Source organism: Nannospalax galili, unplaced genomic scaffold (assembly GCF_000622305.1).
Source record: "Nannospalax galili isolate Female #2095 unplaced genomic scaffold, S.galili_v1.0 scaffold1480, whole genome shotgun sequence".
NCBI lineage: Eukaryota > Metazoa > Chordata > Mammalia > Rodentia > Spalacidae > Nannospalax > Nannospalax galili.
The window spans coordinates 244,887-258,821 of record NW_008346536.1 but is presented as its reverse complement, the minus strand read 5'-3'; the positions used below and the strand labels follow the sequence as shown (position 1 = coordinate 258,821).

General features: G+C 51.6%; 1 protein-coding gene across 1 annotated transcript; it reads left to right on the top strand.

Moving 5' to 3' along the window:
* Positions 1-4,059: 4,059 nt before the first annotated feature.
* Cldn19 (claudin 19) lies at positions 4,060-8,875 on the top strand. The gene is made up of 5 exons (XM_008842831.1): positions 4,060-4,415; positions 5,552-5,716; positions 5,818-5,902; positions 7,850-8,002; positions 8,733-8,875. Exons 1-5 carry the CDS (start codon positions 4,193-4,195, stop codon positions 8,779-8,781), a joined length of 675 nt encoding a protein of 224 aa, XP_008841053.1. The 5' UTR covers positions 4,060-4,192; the 3' UTR covers positions 8,782-8,875.
* Positions 8,876-13,935: the final 5,060 nt, after the last annotated feature.

The window sequence follows — 13,935 nt, the reverse complement described above, 5'->3', positions numbered from 1 at the left end:
CAAGAGAATGCTCCTGGTTTTCCAGAAGTTTCCATATCAAGGCAGACGTCATTTACAATTTCAACATAGGTTAACCATATACAGACAGAAAACTGTCTCTATTGAGATCACAAAAGGCAAGATGTGTTCAGTGGATAGGACCAATATAATAAGACCAGGGTGATTCATCTGGAAATAATGGGTCCCAGCCAAGAAACCACTGTGATTGCTTAGTCCATGCTTAGGAAAACATGTGGAAAGGCAAGTCAGCAATAGGAGGAAACCTGCTTGGGATGAAGGGAGACAGCCCACGGGAGTGTTAGGTCTATGAGGCACCTCAGCAAACCGAGAGATGTGAACATGACAGACACTGGTGCCCAGGGCGGCTGCAGAGCTCTTGGAAGGGCAACAGACACCAGTGTGCAGTACTCTTCCCAAAGGAGCAAAGAGGCCACAGGACTGTGCCATGCACTACAAGGTGTCCTTGCTTGGGTTAGAGAGCCAGACTCTTCACATAGCCTCAAGGTGCTTATTGACCTCAGGAAGGAGGCAGTGCATCAACTGCAGTGGATGGTGACATGCAGAGGATTATGGGATTCCAGATTGGTGGCCCAACTGTGCCTGGGCAAGCAGAACAGCTGGGCTGCAGCCACACTGTTTGGCTGCACTGCTTCTTGCCGTGTGATCTAAGGCACCTCACTTCTGTTCTAAGCCTGTTGTGCAGGAAATTTGACTGAGTTGGAGATGGCAAGGCTGGTACCATTTCTGAGTCTTCAGTTTCCCAAAGCACTGGATTACAAGGAGCTGAATCAGACTCTCTTAACCAGCCATGAGAAAGGATGGTGGAATGGTCCCTAGTTTTTCATTAGGAGAGAAGCAAAAACACTTAATCCTCATACCAACCGGTCAATGATCAACACGTACCTACCAAGGCTGCCCTGGGCCAGGCATTGTGGTGAAGAAAGTTGCAGTAGGTCCCTAGCCTCAGACAGTCTGCCATGCCAGAATGAGGCAGCACCAGGGAAGGCCCATCACAGAGTCAATATCTTGGGGACAACTTTGACCAGCCACAGTTCTGGCAATTTATGATCCTTCTAAAACCTCTCATATAAGCCAGACCGGGCATGTGTTATTACCCCTTTTTTCAGGTGAGGAATCAGACCAAGAGAAGCTGAGGACTTGTCTCATGTTACAGGGCTTTCCAGTGGCTTAAAAGCTAGCTCCTGGGCTTCTTTAAATGTAAATGAAAGCACTTAAAAAAACAAAAAAACCTGTGATGTGCCCCCTCCCAGGCAGTTCCGGGGAAACTCTGGTGGGAGGCTGGGGTGGGACCCTGAGTTGCATGCCTGACAGTTACTGGGCTGCTGGAAGGTGGAGAAGTTATGCTGGGTTAGGGAGCTTTTCTTCAAAAGCAGGTCCTGAACTTCAGAAGGCTTTGGAACACTGGTGAGGGATGCTGTTGGTGAAGAAAAGGGTATTAAGGTAGAACAGACTCAAATCCTCAAATAACAGATGGAAGGCAACTGGAAGCACTTCAGAAGATGTGAACATTGCAGAAGCTTTGGATCCCTAGCATGGGGGATGAAGGGATGCTCAAAATGGAGGAGCAGACAGGTATCCTGCTGCCCCTGGGGCTTCACAGCTGGGAAGGCTTTAGCCCTGTAGACAGCTACTGTCATCCCCTCTGCCTCTCTACTCTCTCAGGCATCAGACAGGTCACAGCTAGTGATCTTTGAAGGCTGAGTGGCTCTGACACTGTGTATGCCCTTGAGGTTCCAGGACTCAGCTACCTGAGTAGGTTCCAGAATGAGCCCTCACCTTTCCTCAGAGAGAAGGCTTTGCAGGAAGCTAAGGCCCAGCTTTGGAAGAGAAGGGCCTCACCTTGATTTTGAAATAGGCTGTGCTAAGCAACTGTCAGTGCAGAACCCCAGCCCCCCTCAATATCACTAATCTTACACAAACTCCATCCCAGTTCACTGAAGCAGTGTCACTTTAGAAATGAGGATGCTGATGTTCCATAGTCATCTCATTTGTAGGGAACATTTTTTTTTTGTCTTTTTGAGACAGGGTCTCTCTGTCTCTCTGTAGCCCTAGCTGGCCTGGAACTCACTATGTAGACCAGGCTGGCTTTGAACTCAGAGATCTGCTTGTCTCTGCCTTCTGAGTGCTGGGATTAAAGGCATGCGCCGCCATCCCCGGCTGTAGGGAGCATCTTATAACTGTCCACCTCCCCTTCCCACATGCACCAGATGCCTCCCTCCAAAAGGCATACAGACAAGGGCATGGGGGAAGGACCATGGGAACCACACACATCCTCTAACCTGCCTCTGTCTCCCATTTACTTCTTCAGGGCCTACCTACCAAGGAAAGACTGCCTTAAGGTTAGAGAAATTAGTGGGCAGGATCTGACTGTCACCCCCAGGGGTCTTTTGCCTGTATTTCCTTCTCTACTCAGGGTTCCAGCAACCTCCTCTGTTCCCATTGATCCTACTGTCTTGTCATCATCCGTGGCAGAATTTGAACTCAGAATCATCTTCTCTGACATTGTTCTGGACTCCATTAGCATTTTGAGACTGGCAGGCCATCCCAAGAAACACGTGGCTCTGACCTTTGCAGCACAGAGGAAATGAGAGAGCCCCAGTGTGTGGCACTGCCAGCCTAACAGCACTCAGCCCTGGCCCTGCTCTCCCAGCTTTGGGCTGGAGGTGTAGGTCATACCAGGGGCCCACGCCCTGGGCGGGAACACAGGGTTATCATTGTCTGACAGTGCCAGGCACCCTCTCATTTGCATAGCCATGTGAAGAATGCAAGGGGCAAGCTGGGGGCTTGTCCCTGTGGAGGGGGGTGCTGGGGCTGTGGAGGAGGGTGCTGGCTGCGTTGCAGTGGAACCAGGTCCCTACCTTTCCACAGTGCAGCCCAGGAAAGGCAGAGGGATGCTGGGGATGCAAGAGGGGTGGGTGGGAGGCTGGCGGAGAGGGAGTAGGGGTGTGACATTTCTCCTGCACCAATGCCAAGCCTGCAGAGCTGAAATGAACGTGAGAGGATTGCTAATGAGACCCAGGGGAGTTAAACATTCCCTGCTCCTGAGGGCTGAGAGAGAAGGGGCAGGCGGGAATCTGGGAGGGGGCAGCCCGAACCCCAGGAATGTGCAGAGGCCACTGCTGGGCTGTTCTGAAGCTGGGGGCCGGGGCCTGCTGTCCCAGGTCCCAGCAGGAGCTGCTGAACCAGCCAGCAAGGGGATTAACTGTCTGAGCAACCCTCCTTCCTTCAGGCCCACGACAGAGGCTGGTGTAGGTCTCCCCAGCTCCCCACCAAGTCAGAGCTGGCCTGAAGCCACCTCTGGCCCAGTAACCATGGGGCCCTGCTTCTGACTCCTCAGATCCCAACAGCTCCCACAGTGCATATTTCCTGGCTGGCCTCCCTACTTCTAATACGGCTCTCTGGTACCCAGGACTCCCTAACACCCCACATCCAGGCTAGTGTCTCCACATCTGGCCTCAGAGCCCTTGCCAAAAATAAACAAACAAAACAAAACTTAATCCTAGAGAATAGCTCAGTGGTAGAGTGCCTGCCTAGCAAGGCCCTGGGTTCAATCCCCAGCACCAAAACGAAAAACAAAATGGGAAAAAACAAAACAAAAAGCCTGGGGGCATCTAATTCTAGTTTTGCCTGCTGCAGCTGGAATCCCTGAAGTCAGCCAGCAGTAAACCCCAAGTCAGATCAGCCCCGCTAGCCCAAGTCAGTTCTTAGAGTAGCAAGGGTTAAGAGAATCCCAGGGCACTGGAATCCTACTCCTGAAGGGGTAGCCCTGGGTGGCAAGGCCTTCAGAGAGGAATGGTCTCTTCTCCCTTCCTTACTTTTGGGGTGGGTGGCATGGGGCAAAGGTACCAACCCTGGGCCCTAGGCCCCTCCCACCACCCCCAGGGGGCTGGGCTTTTGAGCGCTGCTGGGGACCCTGTGGAGGCTGGGGCGGTGGCTGTGGGCGGGCCTTTGGCCTTTTCCAGCCCCTGGGCCGCCCCCTGCATTCTAGAATCAGAGCCACTGCCTTTGCTGCTGCTGATTCTGCCGTACTGCCGTCCAGTCTCCTCCGTCTAGTCACCTCCAGTGGCACTCGGCTGCCCTGTTCCAGCCGTTCCTCTCATGATGACCACAGCACTCCCCAAGACCCTGACCCAGCTCTGAGCCCTGGGACCCTCGGTCTCTTCCCTGGGCCATGGCCAACTCAGGCCTCCAGCTCCTGGGCTACTTCCTGGCCCTAGGTGGCTGGGTGGGCATCATCGCCAGCACGGCCCTGCCGCAGTGGAAGCAGTCCTCCTACGCAGGCGATGCCATCATCACCGCAGTGGGCCTCTACGAAGGGCTGTGGATGTCTTGTGCCTCCCAGAGCACGGGTCAGGTGCAGTGCAAACTCTATGACTCGCTTCTGGCCCTGGACGGTAGGCCTCAGGCAGGTGTGGGAGGGAGGTTGGGGAGGTCTAGGGCAGGCTTTCCCACAGCTTTGTATTCAGCGCTGGACCCCACACTCCAACCCTTGTGTGATTCTCTGTGCACATGGGAGGGTCGGGGCAGCTGAGCCTCTCAGGAGGCAGGAGCACAAGGAGCTGGCAGCCTGGGGTCTAGCTCCCTATTCCTGCACCGGAAGCTTTGCCAGTCACCTAACGTTTTGTTCTCTGATGGTTCTCACAGAGGAGGGTGGTGTGAGAGGAAGAAGTTCTGACACTCCAAAAGCCTATTAACACCCTTTGCTGCTCTTGTCTCCAGATTCTATACTGACCAACACATATACACACACCTATTCCCAGTCCTCCCACCCAGATGAACAGGCCTCACACAGCTGCACACACAAGCACTGGAACACATGCACACACACATACACGCACTAGACCACACCCATACACACACACACACACACACACACACACACACACACACACACAGCCTCCTGCTACTGAAGTGTGGGGTTTCAACTGTCAGGTCAGCTCACAGGCAGACACCATTATGCTCTGACCTTGGTGGGACCTGCCCGTTTGTCCTCTGCCCAGAGCTCTGCAAGCACCTGAGCGGAGCTGCCACCAGCCAGCCCCACTGCACACTGGACCAGGCAGGTCACTGGCCTCTCCCTGGTACCTAAGTCTCCTGAGCTGTCTGGAGCCAAGGACTGACCTGCACATTCATATAGAAGCAAGCACACCGCTGCCATGGGTGATTGACAGTGTTGCTGCTGGGGACCAAGCTGGGCCTCACACACCCTCAGCTATTTCTTTGCCAATCCTGAGCAGCACCCTGCCCTATCTTCTGCTGCTCGCAGGTAGACCAGGCCTGAAAGAAAGCAGAAAAAAAAAAAATTCAAGTGGCCTGATCCCATCACCAGGCACCATTCAAGGAGCCTGCCAAGGACGGTGCGAAGCAGGGTCAGTGGTGAAGAGGCCCTCACACCCCTGCACCCTGTTCTCACACTCTCACAGGAAGGCAGGTGGTCAGGCCTCCCCTAGGCTCCCACTCAAGCCCCTCCACTACTGCCCAGTACCCCAGTCCCTGACTCCTGCTCAGTACCTTCCCACCCTCGCCCCAGGTCACATCCAATCAGCACGAGCCCTGATGGTGGTGGCTGTGCTCCTGGGCTTCGTGGCCATGGTGCTCAGCGTTGTGGGCATGAAGTGTACGAGAGTTGGAGACAGCAACCCCATCACCAAGGACCGCGTGGCCATCTCTGGGGGTGCGCTTTTCCTCTTGGCTGGTGAGTGCCCGGTTTCCTCTACCCTCTTGGCCATGATGTTGGCCCATCTCTGGTGGCTGGCTGGGGCAGGTAGAGCTGAGCACCCCCTACTTGGTCCCTAGGCCTCTGCACTCTGACTGCTGTCTCATGGTATGCTACCCTGGTGACCCAGGAGTTCTTCAACCCCAGCACACCTGTCAATGCCAGGTGAGTGCCAGGGCTGGGCCTCCTCTGGGGTCCAGTGGTCAGCTGGAAGGGAAAATAGGCCCCAGATGATGTCTGAGAATGGGGAGCCAGACGGAGTGTGGCCATGCCCTTGGTAGGGACAGGAATCCTGCTGAATGACCCAGCTACAGAAGTTTCTGTGAGAAGCTTAATGCCCTGGCTCTGGGTTTGAGGTCCAGGTCTCCATGAAACCCAGTAACCTGGATAGCCTGTAATTTAATCTTTCCATAAGCCGGGTGTGGTGGTGCACACCTTTAATCCCAGCACTTGGGAGGCAGAGGCAGGCAGAGCTCTTCAAGTTCAATGCAAGCGTGGTCTACGTAGTGAGTTCCAGGCCAGCTGGGGCTACAAGGAAACCCTATCTCAAAAAGATCAAAAACAGCCGGGCGTGGTGGTGCATGCTTTTAATCCCAGCACTCTGGAGGCAGAGGCAGGTGGATCTCTGGGAGTTCAAGGCCAGCCTGGTCTACATAGTGAGTTCTAGGACAGCTGGGGCTACAGAGAGACCCTGTCTCAAAAAGACCAAAAAATAAATAAATAATAAATAAATAAATAAAAAACAACAACAACAAACCCCAAACCTTAATCTTTCCATGCTAGAACCTCCTGAGGACTAGCTCCCCTGTGGTTGTGGGGGTCCAAGAGGCGACAAGGAAAGGGATTTAGACCAGGCCTGACCTGGTGGGGTGCTCAGTCCACCTAAGCTGCTTTTGCAGGTAGCTTTCTGCAGGAGGCAGGGGGCAGTAAGATGAGACTTGAGAAAATGGGTGGCTAAGGTAAGGCCCAGCAACTCAGGAGAATTTGCCCCTCATCCTGGAAGAGGGCTGCAGCAGCCCTGGGCTGTGTGTGCAGGAGGAGGCAAACGCATCAGGGCAGTTGCAAAGGTCTCCAGCAGAGGGCTCTACATGAGGGAGGCAGCTACAGAAAGCAGGCTCAGGTACTGGGGAGCTAGAGGGGTCAGAATTTGTAAAGTCAAGGGTGTGGGGGATAGATAGAAGTTTCTGGACAGGCCAAGCCTACTGGCTCTTCCCTTCTCTTGGCTCAGCAAAGAATGGGGCTGTCTCCTGATATACTGAGGGACCTGATGCAAAGAGGATAGGAAAACGTACCTGGGTTGTTTCAATGAGAAGGCACATGGAATAGACAGAGGAGGATTCACACAAGAGAATTGTGTCCTGGGTGGGCAGCTACAACAGCCAAGGCCTGCCAGGCAAGGTCTAGGCTAAGAAGCCAAGCTGGGACCAGGCCCTCATCCCTTCATAACTCCCACGGCTGTTTCCTGAGGACACAGATGAGCCTCTGCCTGTCCCACAAGCGCTCCTGGAACTAAAAGATCTTCCGGTGAGGGTGTGGCAAGGGTCAGGGGGTTAGCATGTAGAGGGGCAACAAGGCTTGAACCCCCTCCCCGACTAAGGAGGTTGCATGTGAACTGGGCCCTAAAGGCAGAGAAGGAACTGGGGAGGTCCTTTGGGAAGGGCTGGGGGACTCTTGTGCAGAGGTATAGAGATGGGAAGACCCAGGAAGGTCCAGGCTGGCCAGCAGAGCTGGGTGTGGAGAACCCAGGCCAGAGAAATCTTTTTTAGAGAGCCATGGGGAGGGTCGGCTGAGAGCTCTGTAAGCCAGACGATAACTGAGAAAGAAGATGGCAGATTGTGTCACTGTACTATCTGGACCTCAGAGGCCCTCCCATGCCTGTCTGTCAACCAGATAAGGAAATAAGCCCAAGCTGGCCACCCTGGCTCTGGGTCATCCTGTGTGGTGCTGATGTGCTGGGTGGGGAGGAAAAGGATAAACATTCACCACAGTTCATCAGGAGAGACAAAAGAGCTTATAAGCTTTGAACTCAAGCTCCCCATGTCCTGCCCTCTGAGAGAGCCAGGACAAGGCAAGTAGGGACTGTAGCCTGAGAACTTTCTGCACCTCTTACAGGTATGAATTTGGCCCAGCTCTCTTTGTTGGCTGGGCCTCCGCTGGCCTGGCAATGCTGGGTGGCTCCTTCCTGTGCTGCACATGCCCAGAGCCTGAGAGAGCCAACAGCAGCCCACAGCCCTATCGTCCAGGACCCTCAACTGCTGCCCGAGAGTACGTCTGAGCTTGCCTGCCCTGCCCAGGCCTCTTGCCCAGCCCCCTACTTTGCCCAGGACTCCAGTCAGCCCCCACAGCACCCTGGGCAGAGCCGGTGAGACACAGATGACCCCTGAACTCCAGTCTGGAAATCTAAGCATCTGGTCCTTGACACAGGCTAAACCCCTGCGGTCTGAGACCCAGACTCAGACACTTAAAGAGAGATCCGAGGCAAGGCCCAGCCCGACCTGTCTGTACCAGCATGCTTACACAGGGCCTACCTCACTAGTTCAGCTACCTGCTCCTTCACCTGCCCACTTATTTACTGAAGGGGCATGTGTCTACTAAGTGCTGGGCCCTGAGGCCCTCACAGTAACCAGAGGGGTCTTGGTGCACAGTACTTTGGGCCAGAGAGCCCTTCACCCTCCTGTATCCAACAGTTCCTCACAGCAACCTCATGGAAGAAGCAGTTCTAGGCTAGAGACCATCCCATTACACGTGAGGACACCAGACTTCAGGGAGACCCAGAGGCTTGGCCCTCCTTTCTCTGAGAGAAGCTTCAGGATCTCATAGTCACCCAGCACTTCCAACATGCCCACATAGGTACTAGGCCAGACCATGTCACCCCTGCTTCTAGGAATAGGTCTCAGGCTGCTGGGAGAGCACAGCCAGGACCTGAACTCCACAACCCTGTCTCCCCTTACTTTTGCTCACCCCACTAACCAGCTCTCTCTCTTTTGACTTGCAGACCCGTTGTTAAATTGCCCGCCTCCATCAAGGGCCCCCTGGGTGTATAATGTCCAGGTCCCCAGCGCAGGCCCTGCCCCCACTGCCACATCTAGACTGTGTGTTTGCTATCTTTTGGAAAGAGATGTGAATATTTAGCCCCAAGTATGATGTCATCTGGTCTGTTCCCTATGCGGCTGATGCGGCACATGCAAGACAGAGCAGGAAGCAGTTGGGGCTTCTGCTTTATAACTCTCTAAGCCTTAGGGTTCAGTACCAGGACTCTCATGAGGGGAGATGAGTCACTCCTGGAGGCTGCCCTGAGCTCTGGTTTAGTACTGGAGCAGGCCCCCAGAGTGAGGGAGCCCTTGGTCTGGGGAGCTGCCCACAGGTAACATGCTCTGCCCACTATCCTCCACCTCTCACCTCCTATCCCTGGAGCCTTCCTAAAGGAAGTTGGGGTCTGGATCACATCTGAGTAAGGGGACACTGCAGGGGCTCCCTGGGTGAAAGAGGGACTGGAAGAAGATCAGGACTTCCCCGAGCAAGGTCTGAAGCCCCCCAGCTCAGCTTTCACCCCAATCCTAAGTGAGACCGGCTAGAGCTCGAGCCTCATCCAGAGGTGCAGCCAATGGCAGGGCTTTGGGTCTTAAAGTCTAGGTATGACTCTAGAAGGGGTGGGATCCTTAGGGGAATGGAGGGAGACCAGTCCAGACCAACAGCAGGGCCAGCAGGTCTTCATCCTCAGCCCCACATCCAGTGTGCTGGTCCCTGCCCTCATGCTCAGGCACCTGCCATCCCAAGCTCCTCCCGGGACTCCAGGTCCATCCCTCCCCTGGAAAAGAGGTATTTATCGCTGTCCTTTCCTGGCCTCTCGCTCTGGCGTCCTCCACCGCCACTGTGACATCTCCTACCAAGTCACCAAATCCCAGGGACCCAGCTCAGTTTCTCACTCAAGCTTAATTCTGGGAGGTACAGTATCTGAAACCAGGTCATGATGACTCCATGCACACTGTATCTGACGGATGGGTGGGAGAAGGAAAGCAGGTGACAGCTTGTAATGTGTGGTTAGCTTCTCAGGGACCTGCGGGGGGGCAGAAGGAACCTACCAGAAGAGCAGGGAGAGGCAAGACCAGAGAGGAAGCCCATCTCCCTCCTGCTTTTCCGGAATTCAGGAGTCCTGGTCACTGGAGGAGACGCCCACATCCTTCCTATCAATGTCCCTTTGTAGAAGGATTTTGACTTTGAATCCTGTCCCACACAGCCAGAAGAGCCCTAACAGAATCTTGAATCTGGGAACCAAGCACAACACAGACAGCTCTCCTATATGTGGTACTAGCTACGCAGGGCTGGATGCTCCCTCTCCCCAGGTCAAGTACTTAGCAGCCCTGATGTTTGGTTGTGAAGCTGGTAGGAAGCTGACTGTCATCTCTTGAGACGAGAGGACTCCGAGGCTTGAAACGTGGTGGGGCAATGTGGAGACTAAATGTGCTGGCTACATCTTGTGGGTTTCACAGACAGGCTGTGATAGAGGCAAACTCCTGGCAAGCCTGGGACCTGTGGAGCGGAACACGCTTCTGTCTATCTCTTCATTAAAGGAAGCCCATTGTGTCTATAACCTCAGACTGGAAAGACAGAGGACCACACATCTTGATAAGTCAAACAGCCAAGTACTAGACCAACTGAAAACAGGAGGTAGAGTTGGGCATCATGGCACTCACCTTTAATCCAAGCATTTAGGCAGAAGCCAGTGGATCTTTGAGTTCAAGGTCAGCCTGGTCTACAGAGTTCCAGGCCAGCAGGGCTACACAGTGAGCCTATCTCAGAAACAAACAACAAAATGTGAGGTGCCGGCATTGGGGAAGGAAGTATCTGGGAAAGCGGAGGAGTTTGAAGCGGGAATGTGATCCCACAGGCCTCTCCGGGAGCAGCCCCATTCACATAACTGCATCAAGGTCAGAGATGGGTCTTATAGCCTGTCTGTTGCTTCCTGTCCTAGTCCCAAGGCTGGGATCAAGCAGACCCCAAGGAGATGGAGCTGATTCAAAGGCATGGCTCTAAACCTTTTGCCACTGCTTACTGGTTAACAGTCCCAGAAACGAAATTGGCAAGCCATAAAATTTGATTCTAGGAGGACTGTACCTGTGTGCTCAGTCTCTGAGGAAGTCCCAGACCCCAGGGGGATGGATCAGGAAACTACAGCCTGGGAAGGGGTTTGGAAAATGAGTGTACTGATGTATGCTATGAGGTGATTTCAAGGAACTGCTATTTTTGTGTTACATAGACTGTTAATTTTGTGTGGTATTGACACTATGATTCTTTTTTCTATTTGTCGATCCTTATCTGGTAGATGTGCATGCTGAAATGTCAGCTGGGTTTGCTTTAACAAACTGTAGGAACAAGTTTATAGGTAAGGAACGCTGTAACACTGGGAAATGCCATTTGCAGTTGCGGTCCACGATATCTTTCTATTTGTATGTTTGCTAATGAAAGAAAAATAATAAAGTTTCAAAACACCTCCAGGGTTTGCCGGCTATAGCAGTTTTTAAAATCTCCCTGACCAGAATAAAGACAAAAAACTCTAGAACTCTTGCAACTCCCAGCAGAACCTCAGATGGCAGCATTGCATCACCTGACCTGTTAGGCATGCACATCCCAGCCCCAGTTCAGGTCTTGCATTAGGCACAGCATGTGACAAGATCTCTAGGTGGTTCGTGTGCATATCAGTTTGAGAAACACTGATATAGGTTAATGATAGCTGCATGTGTCTCCTTTTTAAAATGAGAATTTCCACTACGTTTACCCTTTTTTCCCACATCCTTTGCTTATTAGGTATATTGAAGGTGGTTCACTGATTATTTGGAATTGGAAACTTTTTTACATGTGTATGGTACATACACATGTATGTATACATACAGAGGTACATGTTTCTGCAGGTGCAAGTACAGATGTGTGCATGTGTATGTGGGGGCCAAGGCTGCCATCTTTGGGTGTCTTCCTTGATCTCTCTCCACCTTGTATATTGAGGCAAGGTAAGGTGTCTTGTTGAACCTAGAACTCACCGCTTCTGCTAGCCTGGCTAGCCAGCTCGTTCCAGCCTTCTGCACTGGGATTACAAGCAGGCCTCCAAGTGCACTCAGCATCTACATGGCTACTGGGATCTACACTCCAGTCTTTATGCTTTACCCCTGAAGCATCTCCTTAGTGCCTGGAGTTGGAAATTTATGAACAGCTACAGCTAAACCTGATACAGTCAAAATTTAGAAGATAATACCTAAAGGATTACCCAAATACCTTTTCACCAAATGCATAAAAATATTATTTGTTTCAACTTAAAAGGGTGTTGCTGACAATTTTATATTGGCCAGCCATCCTGGTAAAAACAACTGACAATGCCGGGTGTCATGGCGCATGCCTTTAATCCCAGCACTCGGGAGGCAGAGGCAGGTGGATCCCTGTGAGTTCTAGGCCAGCCTGGTCTACATAGTGAGTTCCAGGACAGCTGGGACTACAGGAAGACCCTGTCTCAAAAACACCAAAAAAAAACCCCTGACAATTTGCTAGTAAAGCATAAAGCAAATTTTCAATGTACCAGAAGGGCTGAAATGATACCACGGAATCCCTAAGTCAGGGTCCGAGAGGCTTCTCTCACCCCCTAGTCTACACAGTAATCCACAGACTCCCACATGCTGAAAGATTCCTGGATGGCTGGAGAGGGATGAATCATGTGGTGTTGGATTGGAATTGTGGGTACGTAGATAAATGGGATTTAAAAAAATATTTTATTTATTATTTTATTTTTTATGTGTATGAATATATTGCCTGCCATGTATGTGCAATGCTGTGGAGGTCAGAAGAGGGCTTCAGATTCCCCTGGAACTGGAGTTAAGGACGATTCGTAGCCGCCATGTGGGTGCTGGGAATTGAACTCAAGTCCTCTGCAAGAGCAGTCAGTGCTCTTAACCACTGAGCCATCTCTCCAGCCCCTAATGTGTTTTTTTTTCAATACAAATATCAAAATATACATAGGTGTGTGTAACATGCATATGTATGATATATATATATATATACATGCGTACATCTGTAAACTCTTCCCCTAGGAAAGCCTAGCCCCAACACTGACATAGCAGTGGGCACACCGAAAGTCCATATGTGATTCTGAATGTCATTCTCCATTAAAAGACATAAGGGTTCCATAGGAAAGTGACTGGTCCCAAGGCAGGGAAAGTTCAGACTACATTTTGAACATCATATCCTGGTCTGCTCAAGGACTGATGGGGACATGTCTAAAGAATACAGAAGCAGGACTAAAGGTGCCCCCATGTTATATGTAACAACTTGAGCACCAAAAATACATAGTATTTCAGGGGAATGAGGTGAGCAAGTGGCCAAAGTTTCCTATTGCTTGCCCTGCTCCAATAAAGAGAGACCGTAACATAGAAAAAGTAATTACGCTTCAACTGGAGTGGCTGAGAAGGCAGGCACCCCGGAAAGACGCAGGGTCCCGATGGAGTGCAGGGCATAGGATATTTTCTGAATCCCTTCACTTTTAGTTGTGTCCTTGACAGTGAATTGAGTTCCTTCCTTCCCTCCTCCCTCTCCCTCCCCCCTTCTTGTTTTTTTTATTTTTATTTTTTTATTTTATGTATCGCCTGCATGTAGGTAAGTCCACCGATGTCGTGCAATACCTGCGAAGGTCAGAAGGTCAGAAGAGGCTGTTGGATTCCCTGGGACTGGAATTATGAACAGTTGTTAGCTGTCATGTGGGTGCTGGGATTTGAACCTGGGTCTTCTGCAAGAACAGCCAGTGTTCTTAACTGCTGAGACATCTCTCCAGTCCCTTGTTTTTTTTTTTAAACCAGGGTCTCACTGTGTAGCCCAGCCTGGCCTCAATCTCACAGATATCTGAATGCCTCTGTCTCCCAAGTGCTGGGATTAAAGGCATGCACCACCAGGCCCAGCCTTCCTTTCATTTGTTTGGTAGGGCTTTTTGTTTGTTTTTTTGAGACAGGATCACATGTAGCCCAAGTGGCCTCACTATGTAGCCAGTAAGTTTGTTAGGAAGTTATAGCTGGGTCTTGTTTTTATAAATCCATTCAGCAGTCTTATCACTTTCAATTAGTGAATTTAATCCATTTGAATTCAAGGTTATTACTGACAGACAACCTACTTATATTTTTGTTAGTTGTTTTCTGGTTGTTTAGTATATCTTTTCTTTTTTTAAA

Excerpts from the sequence above, each read along its gene's own strand:
- Cldn19 (XM_008842831.1), top strand. The coding sequence starts at position 4,193 with ATGGCCAACTCAGGCCTCCAGCTCCTGGGCTACTTCCTGGCCCTAGGT. Across the intron at positions 5,717-5,817 it reads TGCGCTTTTCCTCTTGGCTG|GCCTCTGCACTCTGACTGCT; the intron begins GTGAGTGCCCGG and ends CTTGGTCCCTAG. Across the intron at positions 8,003-8,732 it reads CCCTCAACTGCTGCCCGAGA|ACCCGTTGTTAAATTGCCCG; the intron begins GTACGTCTGAGC and ends TTTGACTTGCAG.